We start from the raw sequence: 19,542 nt of genomic DNA, 5'->3' as shown, positions 1-19,542 counted from the left end.
AGGTTCGATTCTGGTCAAGGGCATGTACCTCGATTGCAGGTTCCTTCCAGGCCTGGGCTGTGGTTGGGGTTCATGCAGGAGGCAACCAATCGATGTGTTTCTCTCACATCAATATTTCTCTCTGTCGTTCCCTCTCCCACTCTCCCTAAAAAAAATCAATGGAAAAATGTCTTCGGGTGAGTATTAAAAAAAAAAAAAAAAAAAAAAAAACTATTGAAGATTTTTTGCATTGGAGATTGATATAATTAAAAATTTAATTTAGGATAATTTATCTAACACTGGGGTGTGATGTATTAATTTTTGGAGGAATTGGAGGAGAGAAGACCCTTTAGAAAATGATAAGGGTCTGGGAGCTGGGAATACGTCCCTCAGGGTAAATTGGAGTGATGAATAGTTGAAAGCCAGGTAGACAGGAAAATCAACATTTCTCTCTTTTTTTTCACCCTAAAGGTGTCTTTTCTAAAGTGTTTTCAAATTCAATATGAACTGTGACTATAACTAAACTAATAAAAGATTAAAAAGAGCTGGGACCAGTTTGGCTCAGTGGATAGAGCGTCGGCCTGTGGACTCAAAGGTCCCAGGTTCAATTCCGGTCAAGGACATGTACCTTGGTTGCGGGCACATCCCCAGTGGGGGGTGTGCAGGAGGCGGCTGATCGATGTTTCTCTCTCATCGATGTTTCTAACTCTCTATCTCTCTCCTTTCCTCTCTGTGAAAAATCAATAAAAAATATATGTAAAAAAAAAGATTAAAAAGAGTATGCTGAAACAAAAGTCGTTCCTTATGAAAAATATTACAAATACAAGCAATGAGTGGAATTAACCTTGGCAGACTTTAGGACGTTACTAGCTTTTTGTGTGTCCTGAAATGCCATTTACATTGTTCTCTTATAGAGGCAGTTTTCCCTGCCTTTATCACACTAGCAGACACCCTCCCACAGAGTAACGTGACACTAGGATTAAGATTTACATCTGCAGATATTTATCTTTGGATCAAAAGGATTTCAGACTGTTAGTCCTTTCATTGTCTGTTCATTGTCTTTATTCTGAGAAGCCCTACATTAACTATGAGGTAGGAATTTCATACCGTTCCTCCCCAACTTACCCCATTTTATCATTTATTCATCACATTTCCTCCTCTTTTGTTTTCAGTAAAAGTGGAAGAACATGTCCCAGGAGTCAAATGACACAGGCTACATGTTTTAGGACATTTACCTTCCTGACCTACTCTAACATACCTCCTCTAGAGTCTAGAGCAGTGATGGCGAACCTTTTGAGCTCGGAGTGTCAGCATTTTGAAAAACCCTAACTTACTCTGGTGCCGTGTCACATATAGAAATTTTTTGATATTTGCAACCATAGTAAAACAAAGACTTATATTTTTGATATTTATTTTATATATTTAAATGCCATTTAACAAAGAAAAATCAACCAAAAAAATGAGTTTGCGTGTCACCCCTGACACGCGTGCCATAGGTTCGTCATCACTGGTCTAGAGCATCACCAGAGCTGACTCCTGAGTGGAGCTTGGAATCTAGTGGGACCTACTCCCAAAGTACATCAAAGACTCCAATCAACCAACCAATGGCATCATCAAATAATTGTATTGAGCAACTATTATCTGTTGCCCAGGATGAAGATTACCTAACTTGTACCTGTCTGTACTGAACTGGTTTCTGAGTCTCTGAATAGTAGATCCCACTTGTTTAAGAAACCTTTGTCTCAATATATTTAGCACACTTTTAGATTTTTTAGATTTCAGTTGAATTCCAGTTGTAACCTTTCAAATAGATACTGCTAGAAGTAGTCTTTCTCCCTACTAAAATTGTCTAGGTAGAATTTTTAAAGGTGATTTCTGTTATGGGTTGGCTCAGCGAGATAGACCATCGACACAGAATTTAAATTTAAGAGCCTTTATTAAGCTGGCCAGCTGACCACAGCGCCTATCTCCCCCTCTGGGAGCTTCGGAGCATGTGGCAGAGACCAAGGGTGCAGTATGATCTTTTATAGCAAAACAGTGTTAAAAAATCAACTACAAAGCATTCCATTAAAAGTTCATAAAGAGCCCTAGCCGGTTTGGCTCGGTGGATAGAGCGTCGGCCTGCGGATTCAAAGGTCCCAGGTTCGATTCCGGTCAAGGGCATGTACCTTGGTTGTGGGCACATCCCCAGTGAGGGGGTGTGCAGGAGGCGGCTGATCGATGTTTCTCTCTCATCGATGTTTCTAACTCTCTATCTCTCCCTTCCTCTCTGTAAAAAATCAATAAAATATATTTTAAAAAATATATATTTAAAAGTTCATAAAGAATTCACAAGTACAAAAGGGGGGTAAACAGAGTCACACCTGACTGGAGTATATCATAACACGTTGTTTTTCTAAGACAATCTAACAATTTTTCTTCCACTGTTACCCTGACACAATCCTTGAACATAATCCTTCCTCATACATCCCCCTCCCTTCGAGCACATTCAATTTCTCATGTCTCATTTCCTCCCCTCAGCACATTCTGTAACATTTTGTAACCCTTTCATGGCTCAGTCCCCTACCCTGTAACAATTTCCTCAGACTGAGTTTCACCAGAGAAAATTTTCATATCTCTCTTCCTTTCACCTTCCCTCCTTTTTACCAAGAAGAAAATATTCTACATATGTCATTGCAGTTATACACAGGTTACTTTGGGAAAGTTATAATCCTGGGCCTTAACAATTATTTCATTTGTTCTTTCAATAAATATTGGAGAAAAATAATTACTGGGGCAAACACTGTGTTCTGAATTACATTGAGTAAATGAAAGGGTTAGGACAGACCTACTTTTAATTTCACTGGTGCCATTTGCTCTTGGAAAACATTAAAGAATAATTATTCTAAGTCTAGGGAGAAGGAGAAAGAAAAGACCAAGTGACTTAGAGCCAAGAATGACATTGTGAGCCCTAGCTGGTTTGGCTCAGTGGATAGAGCCTTAGCCTGTGGACTAAAGGGTCCGGGGTTTGATTCTGGTCAAGGGCATGTAACTCGGTTCAGGCTCTATCCCCAGTAGGGGGCATGCAGGAAGTAGCTGATCAATGATTCTCATCATTGATGTTTCTATCTCTCTCTCCCTTCCTCTCTGAAATCAATAAAAATATATTTTAAAAAAAAGAATGACATTGTAAGACATATAATAAAGCCGAAGATAAAAAAGAAAATGGAGAAAAGACTACAGAAAAGAGGGCAAAGTGGGAAAGTGGTGTGGTGGTCTTACTGTTAGCTGCAAGGTCCAGCCATGAGCCTCGGGTAGCTGTTGAGTACTTTCACATGGCCAGTGGGACTAAGGGAGTGAATCACTAATTTTAAACTGAAGCAATTAAAAATTTTTTTTCCATTAAACACTTTATTGTTTTGATAGAAAAACAGATTCCTTGAACTATAGAAAACTTAGAATCTAAAATGACGATGTTTTGTAAATGTAAAATATACACTGAATTTTGAAGACTTGGCAGAAAAAAGTGAATTAACTTAATTTTGCATTGACTACATGCTGAAATGATATTATTTTGAATATATTGGGTCAAATGGAATAATTATTAAAATAAATTTCTCTTGTTTCTTTTAAAAATTGTAATGTGGCTACTAGAAAATTTAATATTACATAAGTGGCTCAAATTATATTTCTATTAACGCTGCCAAAGGGGATATCCATTGTCCTTCACCTGCTAATTCAGTTGCTGTGGTAACTAAAGGGGCCTCTAGGCTCCATGTTTCCGGGAAAACAGGATGAGATGGGGGAGGGGAGGTGTGCCCTCAGGGAACATTTCCTTAGACATGGACTTTCACTGGTCCTCAGTTCTCTCCGCTTAGAAAATATCCTGGTTCAAGAAAAGGAGACAAGATAATGCGGTTTGTTTCACGTCCAGTAGTTTCGGTTTGAATTCTAGGCCCTCAACCCAAACCCCCAAAGGAATATACATTTCCTTTGATTTACCTAGAAAAACTATGTTTCCCTCAACCCACTCCCTCTCTCCCCCTCCCACCCCCTGCCCCCACTACTTAAGGGGTTGCTGGGCTACAAAGTAATGGGCATTAGGAATTTGACCAATGGTATTTCTCTCCCCAACCCCCTCAAATCCCTGATATTATCTGGCACTTGCCCAACTCTTTAACCACAACTAGTTTGTTTTGCTTTGTTTACTCTCACACTGGAGCCTCTTCTTTCTCTGTTATCCTTCACCTTCCTCTCTTCATATATTTATCTGTTTTTTTCTACTGATCTGCTCATTTTTCTTGTAAAACTTAATACGTAATGAGATATTTAGCTCACGTTTCTTTCAAAAAATTCAGTGCATAATTAATAGGATATTGATAATTATCTCCAGTTGTGTAAAAATCAATTGGTCTTGTCCCCTCCGCGCTCTTTCCCCTTTTTTAAGTGGAAGAAGGAGAGAAACATTATAAATTCCTTAAGGGCCAGGACTCTTTTGTCCTATATACTCGTGAATCCCCAGTTCCTTGGAGAGTATCAGCAAATACCTGTTTAGCTGAATTTGATAATTGCCCTATCACTACATGCTATAAACCTGAGACTAGAGGCAAAGCTTGCAGAAAGGGTAGAATTAAAAGTGGGTGTTTGGTGGATGCAATATTAAAGAGTTTGGATCCCCCAAAATATAAAAACAACAAAACAAACAAACAAAAAAAGAGTTTGGATCTTATCCTATAGGCATTTAGTTTTCTCCTTCCTGCAGCTTAGGGGAGTTGGTCTAGCTTCTGGATATTCAGGTTTCCGTCCTACCTGGGGCGATTATGCCAATTAGAGGACAACTAGAGACATAAATTGGCTCAGTTCTGCCCTCTGTTTTCTTCTCCCAGACTGTCCTTTCCTCCCCTTCAAGATTGTAGACCCAATCAACAATCAAAAAGCAGCTGATAAATTCATAGGATCGTGAATTCTGCTTCCACTCCTTCAAACAACCTTAACTCTCAGATAACACCCACTCCACTTGGCCTCACATATACAGCACTTACACACATATAGGGGAAAAGGCATGTTGTCTCCTGACAGATTGATTCAATTCTGAGCAGTTGTGAGAGCAAAAATAAAGTGAATTTGCCCTTCCCTGCAGGCTTTTCTGGTAGCATTTTGTCTGTGAAACTAAGAGAGGCTGTAGCTGCTTTAGAAAAGGGAAGGACGCTCAAGAAGACGTAGTGGGTATGGAAAAGGATGTGGTTTTAAAAGTGGGCAGAGGGAGGTGCTGCCTAGGGTGAGGTCTGAATTTGATGTTACGAGATCACGAGATTGTTTGGGGGAGGAGCTGGGGAAGGGCTGGGGGCTCGGCTCCCTTCCTGGCTCCACCCTTTACAGGATTATAAATTGGTGACTGGTGTGCACTTTTAACCGAAAGAGTGCGTGTGAGGCTGAGATGTAGAGCAATCCTGAGGACCTGAAGAGAGACTTGCTGCCAGAGAAGGACATTTTTAAGGTTTTGTTGGCTGAAAAAGGTGTCTCTGGAATCCCCCTCCAGATCTTTCTTGAAGATTCGAAAAGAATTAAATTAGGGCCATGGGGACACATAAGGTAAGGATGATACAATTACCAGTTATTTTTGCATGTTTGGGGTACACTCTGAAAGGGAAACCATAATGGTGATTGCTGTGTTCTATTTTATTCTGTCATCTAGCCATCTTCAGGCCCTTTCCTTCCGCCTGCAGTGCTACAGTTTCACCAGTTCTCCTTGATTCTCATATCCTATAAAGGATTTATTCCAGCTCCATCACCTTCCTGTCTCAGGGAAAGTCACCTGGAGAAGTTGTGTTTGTTTCTCGGGTTTATTTAACATAATTACACTCTACTGAGGATGAGCTGATGGAGTGGACAGGGCATCAGCGGCTGCTCGGTTGTGTTAATGACAAGTGTGGGGCCAGGTGCAGTCTGAGGATGTCTCTGGAAGCATTGGGCCTTGAAAAGACCTGAGATTTGTTTGGAGGCCTGGTGTCCAGCCATCTGTTCTATGACTTATGGGATTTTCTGGGTACTAAGGAGAGAGAATTGTCATTGTTCTTCCTAGTGTGGTTATGATTGTGAGCACATGATACAGTTATTATTATTGTGTATTATGTATGCAGTATATTTAGGGAGAAAGGCATTTTCATGAAGGTAAACAAATTTGAAAATAAAGGAAGATAAGAGATGAAAAATGTGAAGGAAGAAGAAAAGGGACTCAATGATAGTAGGATGAGGGGAAAAGAGGTTTAACTCAGGGAAAAGAATTCATCAGAAAGAGCTATGCAGTGGCGGGGGCCTCGGGAGTCCTTACACCTAGCTGCCTGGGAGGCAAGGTCATTCTGGGCAATTGAAATTCTCAGCCTGCCACTCCTGTCAGACTGGAGAATAATGTTTGGGGGAGGTTGAAGATGGACTCAGGCATAGATATTGGGCTACTTTGAGGTGGAAATTTAAGATAACAACCCCTTGAGTTATTCCTGGGAAGCTGAGAGATGACTGAGTTGATTTCTGTCCCCTTCCCCCAAGAAATGTCTCCTGTATGTGGGGTTGGGAGTGAGCCTGTGCTCTCCCCCTGCTGGGTGGGAGATAGCAGTACACTAAACTGGCAGAATTACAAGTGGGGCCAGGATACAATGGTTTCTATAGTAGACACCATAGATTACGTGATCCAAAGAGAGAGAAAGAGCAGCTCAGTGATAAAGATAAATGCACCGCCACCACTCTGGGGCTTCTGTGGAATCCAGGGTACAGGAGAGACTGCACTGGATCTAGCTGTTTCCAAAATAATCTGTTCTTAGGAATTCTAAATGTCTTTACCCTGTCCTCCTAAGGCAGTGGTTCTCAACCTTCCTAATGCCGCGACCCTTTAATACAGTTCCTCATGTTGTGGTGACCCCCAACCATAAAATTATTTTCGTTGCTACTTCATAACTGTAATTTTGCTACTGTAAACAATATGTAATTATATATGTGTTTTCCGATGGTCTTAGGCGACCCCTGTAAAAGGGCCATTTGACCCCCAAAGGGGTCGCGACCCACAGGTTGAGAACTGCTGCTAAGTTCTTTCCATCCTCCAGGTACTGCTGTTTGCTTTTACCTGGGGCAATATTTTGAATTCCAAACTGGCTAACTCAGTTCCTCTTAACTGTTTACTTTCTAAATTTTCTTGCCTCCTTTCTTAAGTTTGCAATGCTTGTCCATATATTTCTAGATAAGGTCTTCAGTGATAACCTGTTCTTTTGTGTTCCTGTTCATTACCTAAATCTCATTAAGTTTTTGTTCTTTTAAAAAAATATACATTTTTATTGATTTCAGAGAGGAAGGGAGAGGGAAAGAAAGAGGTGGAAACATCAATGATGAGAGAGAATCATCGGATCAGTTGCCTCCTGCATGCCCCACACTAAGAATGGAGCCCACAGCCCCAGCATGTGCCCTGATTGGGAATCGAACCTGTGACCCCTGGTTCCTAGGCCCATGCCAGCCAGGCTTGTTCTTTTTATACCACTCCTAGGACAAGCTGTCGTAATACGTCTCCTTAATTAATGAGGCAATTATCAAGAGTTTTAAGTACTGTTTCTTCCTCCCCTACCCACCCCCAGGTCACCGCACCTCTGATCTTTGCCATCACCATTGCTACAATAGGCTCTTTCCAGTTTGGCTACAACACTGGAGTCATCAATGCCCCTGAGGTGGTGAGTACCAGGCAACTAGAGTTAGAATTGTAATGAGTACATACTATTGGTAAGGAAGTCTACTTGAACCATTAAAACAAAACGCAGTTATTCCCTATATCCCGCACTGTACCCATTCTTCCTCTCACCCTATGGTGATATACTTCCTTTATTATCCCTTAGGAGTTAATTACAAAGAAAAAAGAAGGCACTTGGGAGAGGGCTGGAATATTCACTGAATATCAGTACTACCTACTGGGATTTTCAGAACAAATAAAAATTCTTTTCAGAGAAACATTAACGCCAATCTGTTACCTCTCTTCCATCCCCATCTAGTTATTCCCTTGGTTCTCTACCTATAAAGCAGTAATTGTAATATTGTATTTTAGGGAAGGGAAGACCCCCAATACTTGTCTCTTTTCTCATCCAGCTGTAACAATCTGCCCTCCCACCAATTATTTTAATTTGCAGATCATAAGGGACTTTATCAATTACACTTTGGAAGAGCATTTAGAAAACATTCCCAGTGACGTGCTGCTGACGTCCCTCTGGTCCTTGTCTGTGGCCATCTTCTCCGTTGGTGGTATGATTGGATCCTTTTCCGTTGGACTCTTTGTCAACCGCTTTGGCAGGTATTGGCCAGAAACTGGACAAGGGAGGGGGCCTATTCTGGTTGCACTGAGGACAGGTGTTGAGAATTAGGATGTGATGGTAATCACACATTTGAATGAGAGCACCTCAAATTCTGACCAAGGGAAACCTAGTCTAATTGACACTGACTACTCTTGCTTGGGGCTCTACTGCCCTGCATAGCTTCCACCCAGCCATCAAGAGGTGGGCCTTGGGAATGATTGGCTTTGCAGTCCAGTTTACACTAATTCTGTTTTCTAATAAAGTTCATTGAAGTGTCTCAGAAACATACTTTATTTAAAAAAGGTCAGTTGTTTGCTTTTCTTTAAAATTTTGGGGGTTTTATGCAAATATCTTCATTATTTTACACAACAGGATAGGGAGGAAATATTTTTTAATCCTTAATCTTTGGCAAATAACTAAATCATGGCCAAATAACTAACCTGAAATGTTTTTTTTTCCTGAAAAAAGAAAAAGAAAATTGTATCTTCTCACCCTATACTGGCTTAATAAAATAAATATCTTAGAGGGTAGAATACTTTCAATAATGACTAGTGAAAGAACCATTTAGTTTGCTGATTAGATATTCTGGAAACATAAATGGAATTCAAGTTTGTTTTTTAATGTGTTTTTATTGATTTCAGAGAGAGGAAGGGAGAGGGAGAGAGAAATAGAAACATCAATGATGAGAGAAAATCATCCATCAGCTGCCTACTACATGCCCCTACTAGGGATCGAGCCCAAAACCTGGGCATGTAGCCTGACCAGGAATCAACTGTGACCTGGTTCATAGGTTGACACTCAACTACTGAGCCACACTGGCCTGGCCGAATTCAAGTTTTTAATAAATGAAAGCAACCTATTTTATTTGATAATATTTTATTTTTGTTTTTGAAGGGATTAAATTTTTGTCTACTAAAATCATTAAAATTTTAACGTGGGTTTTCCAGAACTAGCATGGCTTCTTCCTGTTATTTTATTAGCAAGAGAACCAATAAAGGAGGGGGGAACAGGAAAAGGAATGTAGAAAAAGGTAAAATTGAGAATGAACAATGAGATTTTTCTCTTGAAAGGGTGCTCTCTATATCTCCTTGGAAGCTTTTAAAAGTGCCAAGCCAGGACCTGTGCATCAGTATTTTTCAAAGCTCCCAAAGTAATTTCAGTGGCCACCTGAGTTGAGACTCATTGTTGAAGTTCATGGTGCTGGTTCTTCCCAACAGCTTTAGTAACTTTTCAGTGTTAATCTTTTATTTCAGTCTTCTATCAGCTGTTTCAGTGGCTCCATCTGCCACATTTTTAGTACATAAATGTAGTAATTTATTATTTGATACTGGTTACCAATACTAACTGTTAATGACATCACCACAGTCCACCCAAAGGAGAGCTGAAGCTGCTGTTTGCATTACTTTTTTTTGTGATGTGGAAAAACTTGGTCTGAAATAATCTATCATCATCAGTATGTTGGTGATATACCTAAGCAACTGCATTATAACTAAATGCAGTAAGAAGCATTAGTCCAAAAATATCTCTTGGGTATGTTCATAGACCTGCTAGGGCAGAATTGCCTAGGGCAGTAGTTCTCAAACTTGAGCCTGCACCAAATCACCTCGAGGACTTTTTAGAACACAGATTGTTGGACCCTCACCCCAGAGTCAAACCTAATTATTTGATAAATATGGAGAGGGGTAATTTTAATTTCTAGCAAAATCTATGTATGGATCACTTTCAGAACTACTGGCCTAATGTGCTTGCTAAAATCTTACCCTTTGCAACAGCATGGATGGACCTGGAGAGCATTATGCTAAGTGAAATAAACCAGTCCGAGGACAAGTACCATGATTTCATGTATATGTGGAATCTAATGAATAAAATAAACCAACAAACAAACTCATAGCTACAGAGAGCAGACTGACAGCTGTCAGAAGTGATGGGGGTTGCAGGGCTGGGTGAAAAGGGATTAAGCAAAACAAACATAAAACTCAGACACAGACAATAGCATGGTGATTACCAGAGGGAAAGAGGGGTAGGGGGAGGTAGAAGAAGGTATAGGGGGCATAAATGAAAATGGAAAGAGATTTGGGGTGATGAACACACAATACAATATACAGGTGATGTATTATAGAATTGTACACCTGAAACATATGATTTTATCAACCAATATCACCCCAATAAATTCAATTAAAAAAATAAAGTGCCTGCTAAAATGCTAGGCTACAGGTACAACTTAAAAGAGGAGAATCTTAAAACACGTTCTCTAGGTGAATTTTATGCATATAGAGGTATAATGACCACTGATCCTGTTATCCCAACTAGAAATGTTCTAATGATAGAAAATAGAAAAGTTAAATAAAAAGAGAAGATGTATGCTTTGTCCAGGTAATTCAGTTGGTTAGATTGTCGTCCTGATAATGCCAAAATTGGGGGTTCAATCCCCAGTCAGGGCACATATAAAATTGAGCCAATGAATGCAGAAATAAGTGGAAAAACGAATTGATCTCACTCACTCTCCCTTCCCTTCTCCATCTCTCTCTCCCTAAATATCAATAAATTAAAAAATATTTTTTAAAGGTGATTGAGCTTGGGGAATTGAATAATAAGGAAAGAAGGGGAAAGTTGGGATTGTTTTGCTAACTTGTTTTTGTTTAAATTTTCAGGCGCAATTCAATGCTTATTGTCAATCTATTGGCTATCACTGGTGGCTGCCTTATGGGATTCTGCAAAATAGCGGAGTCAGTTGCAATGTTGATCCTGGGCCGGTTGATCATTGGCCTCTTCTGCGGACTCTGCACAGGTTTTGTGCCCATGTACATTGGAGAGATATCTCCTACTGCCCTGCGGGGAGCCTTTGGCACTCTGAACCAGCTGGGCATCGTTATCGGGATTCTGGTAGCCCAGGTACGCTAGAACTTAACGAGTGTTAGTTTCCAAGACTCATTAAGAGTTAACATAGCCCTGGCTGGTGTGACTCGGTTGGGCATTGTCCTGTGCACCGGAAGGTTGCTGGTTTGGTTCCTTGCCAGGGCATATGCACGAGTTGTGGGCTCCAACCCCAATAGGGTGTGTACAGGAGGCAGCTCTTACATCAATGTTTCTCTCTCCCTCTCCCTTTTTCTCGCTCTCTAAAAATGAAGTAAAAAAAACAAGAAATTTTTAAAAAGAGTTAATAGCCTGGCCAGAGTGGCTCAGTGGTCGACCTATGAACCAGAAGATCATGGGTTTGATTCCTGGTCAAGGTCCATGCCCAGGTTGGGGGCTTGATCACCCTGTAGGGGGGCATGCAGGAGGCAGACTATTGGTGATTCCTTCTCATTGTTGATGTTTCTATCTCCCTTCCTCTCTTAAATCAATAAAAATATATTTTTTAAAAAGAAAATTTAATTTAAAAAGTTAACATAGGTAAAGTACTCAAAAATGGCACATATTCAATTATATGTAAGTTTCAGATATTATTATAGCTCACAGACAACTGAAAAAGCAACAGGATAGTAAAAGAATGGATAATTTCCTGAAATTTTTCTTTATTTCATTTAATTTATGGCCTATTAAACATGGGATTTATAGTATTACCTTTGTCTGGTTTCTAGGTCTTTGGTCTGAATATCATCTTGGGAACTGAAGATCTTTGGCCCGTGCTATTGGGCTTCACCATCCTTCCATCTTTCCTACAAATCATAGCCCTTCCATTTTGCCCAGAAAGTCCAAGATTCTTGCTGATTAACAGAAAGGAAGAAGACAGTGCTAGAAAGAGTGAGTATCCTTCACATGTTTACTGTAAGAATCGTAGGGTTGTGATTTGTTTTAGGATGAGGATATTGGATCTATTTTTTGTTATCTCAGAACCCAAGTGAAGAGTTTCCTAATTATTATTAAGTTAGGAACTTCAACCCCTAAAGAATGAGGTGAGGAGGTAAATTAAGACACGGGTGCTGATTGATTAGCCATGTCTGGGGCTCATCTTGGGTGGCTTCCCCCTAGCTGTCTTATGGATTTGGGATAGCACCTTACCTTTATCCTTTCCTCTTCTCTTCACCAGTCCTCCAGCGGTTGTGGGGCACCCAAGACGTGGCTCAGGACATCCAGGAGATGAAAGATGAGAGTGTTAGGATGTCACAAGAAAAACAAGCCACTGTGCTGGAGCTCTTCAGATCGCCGAACTACCAACAGCCCATCATGATTTCCATCATGCTCCAACTCTCTCAGCAACTTTCTGGAATCAATGCTGTGAGTATCAATTTTTGTGTCCAAGATATCCTTCAATATTTCACTTAAAACACCTGACCAGAGGTAAATAGCTCACCTACTTAGCCCCTCACAATGTTTGGCATGTAGCAGCTACTCAGAAAATGTTGTTTATTCAAGTTTTGATTTGGTTTTATTTCTTAAATTTATAGTACATGTTTCCCATGTGGAAAAATGAGAAAGGAAATAAAAATGAAAAGTTTTTACACTTTGTCTTAGAGCAGATGGTTAGTTTTTGTCTTCTTCTAGGCTTTTTTTACTATATAATACAACACAGATTTTTTTGACCACTCATTTTTTATTTCCAGCCCTCTCTAACTCTGATCTACCTTATATGATATCATCAGTGGCAATGTAGGCCATACAACCGAAGTAGATATCTGAGAATTTATATGCCTTGGCTTTTCTTTAGGATTTGACATCCTAAAATCCACGTAAAGCCCTGGGGAACCATTAGAAAATCAAGAAATGTGGAAGCACAGTAGCAACTTAGACTGAGGTGGCCTTACCATTGTATCTATTTTTTACAACTAGAATAGAGACTATGATAGCTGAGATAGGGTGCAAAATGGGAAGCTAGTAATTGGCAGGTATCCCTTATATTCTATGTAAATACCAACTTCCTGCTTTTGAGTCTTGGTTTTGAAAAGAGAAGATAGTATACTTTCTATCCATTTTCAGGTAAAATATTTGGATATAAAGAACACTTTTGTCCCACCTCTTTAAATACTGATTCATGCCCTGACAGTTTCTCATCAGTCTTTGATTGATTTGATAAAACCATTTTGTTGCATTTTGCAAAACACACTTGATAGTCAAAATAGTACGTTGGTCCTATTTTTCAGCTGCCATGCACAATTGCTGTTTCAAAGTTGCACCTTTTTTTTGTTTCCTTGTAGGTGTTCTATTACTCAACAGGAATCTTCAAAGATGCTGGTGTTAAGGAGCCAATCTATGCCACCATTGGTGCCGGTGTGGTTAATACCATCTTCACTATAGTGTCTGTAAGTTGGATGGTTTGATCATTTTTGGGAGACAGGAGTTAGGGGGGGAGGAATTCTTGCTATGAATGTTCAAAGATGGGTTGTGAGTACTTCCACCTCCCTACCATTATTATTTTTTTAAAATATGTATTTATTGATTTCAGAGAGAGAGAAGGGAGAGAGAGAGAGAGAGAGAAACATCAGCGAGAGAGAAACATCGATCAGCTGCCTCCTACACGTCCTTCACAGGGGATAGAGCCCGCAACCGGGGCATGTGCTCTGATTGGGAATCAAACCGGTGACCATCTGGTTCATGGGTCGATGCTCAACCATTGAGCCACACCGGCCGGGCTCCCTACCATTATTTAAATCTTCTGTTGTTGTTTAATTCCTCTTTGATGGGGTACTGGGTGGGGAGAAATATTGAATGGGGGGTGTAAGTAGTCTTCACTTTTTTTAAACAAATCTAGAATATATGGGAGAGATGGAGGTTATAGAAAGGGTTATATAGGATATATTAAATTTGGAACTGGAAAAGAGGAAGTGTGACTATAACAAGTATCTGCTATTATTAAGGCAGATTCAGGTAGCTTACATAGTGTTTTCATAAAAAGGAAATCAGAAGTGTCATTTTATATTCTTCTTTTAGCTGTTTCTAGTGGAAAGGGCAGGAAGGAGGACTCTACATATGATTGGCCTTGGAGGAATGGCTTGTTGTTCCATCCTCATGACTATTTCCCTGTTATTAAAGGTGAGTGCTCTTTGAGTGAAGAAAAGGGAGGGGAGGGGGAAAGGAGAGGTTACGTTGACTCTCTGGGAAGGCAGTGAACAGTTGAGACTGAAGACTGATAAAGTCAAATTTGGGAGAAACAGCATGCCCAGAGTTTTAAGAAAAGTAGATCACCACCGATAGGTAATGAAATTGCTATAATCCTTACATCTATATAACATGTAGCTTATAAAATACATTATGCAATTTAATTCTTAAAGTAATTTTGAGGCTATTTCCATTTACAATTGATGAAATTATCTCAGTAAAAATGATATATGTGTGATCATATAGCTGGGTTTCAAAAACCTCAAATTTTTACTCTAAATCCGGTAGGTCCATTATACCCCAGGACATAAAGGGGCTTTTCAGAGTCAGTCAGTGCTCAAGTCTGAGAAGCTAGATCCTGCCTGGTCATGCTGTCTTTAACATTAACTTTCCTCTGTTCCTTCCTCACACAGGATAATTATAGCTGGATGAGCTTTCTTTGCATTGGGGCTATCTTGGTGTTTGTGGCCTTCTTTGAAATTGGCCCAGGCCCTATTCCCTGGTTTATTGTGGCCGAACTCTTCAGCCAGGGACCCCGCCCAGCTGCAATGGCAGTGGCTGGCTGCTCCAACTGGACCTCCAACTTTTTGGTTGGACTACTCTTCCCTTCAGCTGCAGTAAGTAAATCAAAGCACAACTCACCTTGCCCATCTAGAAATCAACCCACGTAAGCCATGTTACAATATGAATGAAGGATTAGATCTCAAGGGCTTTAAACTGTGTCTCGCGCCCCCCCCCCCCCCCCTTTTCTAATGATACATAGAAAAAGAAGGAATGAGAGCAGAAACGACTGAAGTAGGAGCGCAAAACTGGGAACTGTTAAAAGGCCACTGGTCTGAAATGATAGTAATAGAAGCAGAATGATGGAAATAAGCCAAGCCTCAAAGGATTTCAAACTAATGCTTAAAAATCCATCATTTAAATTAGCATTTTGGCTTCATGATCTTAAAGGCTCACAAAGCATAGGATGTTAATGAATGAAGTGAGTTCTATTATAAAATGACCTGGAGCTGATTTGGATAAAGGAATTTGTAATGGACATCTATAATCATTTCCTATTTCTGTGAGTCTTTCAATAAACATAGATTTTAACAGTGATAACTGAAAATCCGAAAATACTCAATAGGGATTTGGAAGCAGCTAATTTCAATGAACAAGGAAAGGAGTGACACAAAGTTGCGGAGAGCCCTAACCAGTTAGGCTCAGTGGATAGAGCGTCAGCCTGCGGACTGAAGGGTCCCGGGTTCGATTTTGGTCAAGGGCATGTACCTTGGTTGCGAGCACATCCCCAGTGGGGGGTGTGCAGGAGGCAGCTGATCAATGTGTCTCTCACATCGATGTTTCTAACTATCTCTCTCCCTTCCTCTCTGTAAAAAATCAATAAAATATATTTTTTAAAAAAAGAATTGCAGAGAAATATAGTAAGTTAGCAATGGGATTCATAAGTGAGTCTCTCTGCCCTAACCAGTTTGGCTTAGTGGATAGAGCGTCAGCCTGTGGACTCAAAGGTCCCAGGTTCGATTCCAGTCAAGGACATGTACCTGGGTTGCGGGCACATCCCCAGTAGGGGATAGACGTTTCAGTCTCATCAATGATTCTAACTCGCTCTCCCTCTCCATTCCTCTCTGTAAAAAAATCAATAAAATATATATTGAAACATCGATGAGAAAGAAACATTGATTCAGCTGCCTCCTGCATGCCCCCTACTGGGGATGTGCCCGCAACCCAGGTACATGCCCTTGACCGGAATCGAACCTGAGATCCTTGAGTCTGCAGGCCAACACTCTATCTGCTGAGCCAAATCAGCTAGGGCAATAAAATATATTAAAAAAAAAAATAAGTGAGTCTCTGGTGAAACCTTACTGTTTTCATGAACTATGAAAGGGTTATGGCTTGAAGCCTATTGGAAATATGGATGTGAGGAAACTGAAGTTTGTCAGTGACAGGATTTTTATATCAACACTTTTTTTTTAATCCTTTTGTAGAAATATTTAGGACCCTACGTGTTTATTGTCTTCACCGGCTTCCTCGTGATCTTCTTGGTCTTCACCTACTTTAAAGTCCCTGAGACCCGCGGCAGGACTTTTGAGGACATTACACGAGGCTTTGAAGGGCAGGCACACATGGCTAACAGAGCTGAGAAAGCCGCCATGGAGATGAACAGCATGCAGCCTGATAAGGATACCACCAACGTCTAAGCCGTGCTTCCTTCCCACCTCCCTCCCAATATGAAAAGTAACCTCTCCCTGAATGGGGAGAGATCTCATCAGGTTGTAACCCAGGACTGTTTCTGAATGCTGCTACTTGATTCTTTTCTCATCCCCACACTCCATGAGCACTCACAGGACCCCAGTGCTGGGGTTAGTTGTATCTTCAGTGGCTTTTTAAACATTTCATTTCTTGGACATTCTCTTCTGTTTGGAAGAGACCAAGTGAACCTACCTTCATTTCAGGAGGGATTGGCTACTTGGCATTTGACAACTTTGCCAGCTCTTCCTCCTTTAAGTTCTAATATTGCCTCATGAGGGCATGTAGGGGAGAAAGAGTTCCCCAACCTCAAACTCACCAGGAAACAGATAGACATGAGAGTGTGGAGGGCAGAGAGGAATTACATAAGAGCATCTTCCTCACTTCCATACCGCTCTGCAGAGCAAATTAATTTGAGTTTTATTTATTTTATCTTCTGGTTTTATTGCATAAGTATTTATTTTTTTAAGTGTAATTTTACCAAATAATGAAAACATAAGGAAATTGAGGTTAGAGGGAGGTACTTACAGAGTTTATAGGGTGGAAGATTTGATACTGAAGAGGTTTATAGTTTAATAAGGGAAGATTTATACAGAAATGTAATGTGTTATTGGAAGGTATATGATGAGGTATGTGAGGTTTGCAGATTGCCTTTTAACAATTTCTGTCCTTCAGATGGAAATTCTCAAGTTCAATTTGTCAGAAAAGTCATGTGCCTGTGTAAAGAAGCTACTGGTTTCCTTTGGAACGTTTTCTTTGTTTAAGATTATATGTAGTATTACTTGAAATCTAGGATTATTACTAAGGTGGGCATTGTAGTTAATGGTGGTTGATGGGTTCTGATTTTGGATGGAGTCCAGAGAAGGGAAGGTTGTTTGTTCAAATCAATCGTCTTCCTCTTATAGTGGACTCACTTTATCTTTTTTTTTTTTTTAAGTTTTCCTACCATTCATCTGGTGGGAGAGCAACCTAAAATATTGGTTCTTGATAAAGGTTTGGTTTTTCTGCATTTTGTTTTTTAGGAAATTTTAGATGTTTAGATTTTTTAAATTTAGTTTTAAGCCATAGCTTTAAAAGAATTCAGAGGAGAGTGTTCATAGCTAACTTGGAATTTGTAACCTCAGCATTGGGAGAGGATTTTTCCTGAATGACTGTTACCTAGTTGAAGTATGTTACTGCTTTAGGGTCAGCCCATGCCTGTTTTGGTCTGTTTCCACGTCAAGTTACTCTTGTTATCATGTTACCATAGTATTATATCAAGTGCCCTAAGGGCACTTGAATCTTTCCCATAGACCATGTTGGAGATGGTATGAGTAAATGTGCAGTGTAGCCCACACTTGAGAGAGTATGAATGTATGTGCACTGTCACTTTGCTCTGGGTGCAAGTCGTTTATTGGTAACTTGTTTCCTCTGTGTTCCTACAGCCCCCTTTTGGATGGAATGTGTTAAAGTTTATTCCTGGGTATATAAGTAGCACTGCCTCTGCTGGGTGGGATTTGCATCTGTGGCTTTCTTCCTAACATATAGAGAACTCTGCCTCACTCTAGACTCAGACAATGGGAGCAGGAGAGTGTGAAATCAGGACATGTGGCCTCCTAGGGGAGCTTGAAGGAAGTCATGGGGGGGAGGAGGCATTCTTTTCAAGGGGATGAGAAATATACTAAGACTTGTAAATCTGGAAGGTTTCAAAGAGTTAGATGAGATGAAGGTATTTACACTTGCCATAGGTCACAGACACCTCCACTGTCTAGTTCCCTGTGTTTTTATAAATGGTGACACCCTCTTTTCCCTTTTTCATGTTGCTTGACCTCCCATCCCCTCCTTGGTGCTTATACATTTGAGGCCCTTCAGCCAAATCCTTGCCTCCGACAATATTTTAGTTCTCAGTTCTTACCATCCCCTCTGGTCGTTGAGCCTTTGGATAAAAACTCCGAGCTATGACGTGGGACTTTGCTGGGACAGGTGACTTTCCTCCAACGGCACCTCCACTTCTGGCTCCTCAAAAACTATGGGTGGGCAGTATGAAGTTTCCCCATTTCTCAGTGACCAGATTGTGAATATTTCCAAATACGTTTTATATTATTAATGTTACTGTGGTTCTTCGTTTTGAAATAAAAATTCTGAATGTACATGTTGGTTTTTTTGTCTTGTTTTTGTCCTTCCTCAACAAAATCCACTTTAAATCCTAGTTTGGCCATTCAGTACCTGTTGTAACCTTGAGTAAGTTTCTTATAAGACAGTCTCGAACAAATGAAAATACTGCTCCTTGTTTGTTATACACATGAAATTAAAATGTTGTGGTGCATTGCTTTGCATAGTTAACAAATTGTCACTTTCTTTCCTCAGTGAAAATTCTGTTTTTCTCTCTTATGCTCTTTCCTACTTCATTTCTCCTTCAGTCTTTGATCATTAAAATTCATCCTACACTGATGTCAGGGCATCCATATGATATATATAACACTATCCGCCTTAAAATCCTCCAGTAGATTTCAATCAACTATAGAAAAAAAATCTTACACCCCATAGTGGGCACAACCACTCTAATGCAAGGTCCCTGCGGCGTTTCCTAAGACTTAGCTCCCAATTATGTAAGAAAAAAGCCGAAACCGGTTTGGCTCAGTGGATAGAGCGTCGGCCTGCGGACTGAAGGGTCCCCGGTTCGATTCCAGTCAAGGGCATGTACCTTGGTTGCGGGCACATCCCCAGTGGGGGGTGTGCAGGAGGCAGCTGATCGATGTTTCTCTCTCATCGATGTTTCTAACTCTCTATCTCTCTCCCTTCCTCTCTGTAAAAAAAATCAATAAAATATATTTAAAAAAAGAAAAAAAAAAGAAAATGCCTCACCCACTACTGCACCATTGACACCTCCATGCCTTCATTTATGCAGTCTGGACACCCCCATTCCTGTTTCCATTCACATATTAAAAATTTGAATGGCTGCTTTTAATTTTCACTCAGCCCAAGCATGAGCTCCATA

At 40.3% G+C, this 19,542-nt stretch overlaps 1 protein-coding gene across 1 annotated transcript; it reads left to right on the top strand.

Annotated features, from left to right (window-relative positions):
- The first annotated feature begins 5,290 nt into the window (after positions 1–5,290).
- SLC2A3 (solute carrier family 2 member 3) lies at positions 5,291–18,694 on the top strand. The gene is made up of 10 exons (XM_036299588.1): positions 5,291–5,550; positions 7,578–7,670; positions 8,121–8,281; positions 10,934–11,174; positions 11,864–12,026; positions 12,313–12,500; positions 13,418–13,522; positions 14,151–14,252; positions 14,732–14,935; positions 16,304–18,694. Exons 1-10 carry the CDS (start codon positions 5,536–5,538, stop codon positions 16,514–16,516), a joined length of 1,485 nt encoding a protein of 494 aa, XP_036155481.1. The 5' UTR covers positions 5,291–5,535; the 3' UTR covers positions 16,517–18,694.
- Positions 18,695–19,542: the final 848 nt, after the last annotated feature.

The sequence above is a fragment of the Myotis myotis genome, unplaced genomic scaffold (assembly GCF_014108235.1).
Source record: "Myotis myotis isolate mMyoMyo1 unplaced genomic scaffold, mMyoMyo1.p scaffold_m19_p_3, whole genome shotgun sequence".
NCBI lineage: Eukaryota > Metazoa > Chordata > Mammalia > Chiroptera > Vespertilionidae > Myotis > Myotis myotis.
The sequence above is the reverse complement of the archived record's forward strand: the minus strand, read 5'-3'. Positions and strand labels throughout refer to the sequence as shown.

Bases quoted from the DNA above. Each gene is read 5' to 3' on its own strand.
- SLC2A3 (XM_036299588.1), top strand. The intron at 12,501-13,417 runs GTGAGTATCAAT...GTTTCCTTGTAG, and splicing joins AACTTTCTGGAATCAATGCT to GTGTTCTATTACTCAACAGG. The intron at 13,523-14,150 runs GTAAGTTGGATG...TTCTTCTTTTAG, and splicing joins CCATCTTCACTATAGTGTCT to CTGTTTCTAGTGGAAAGGGC.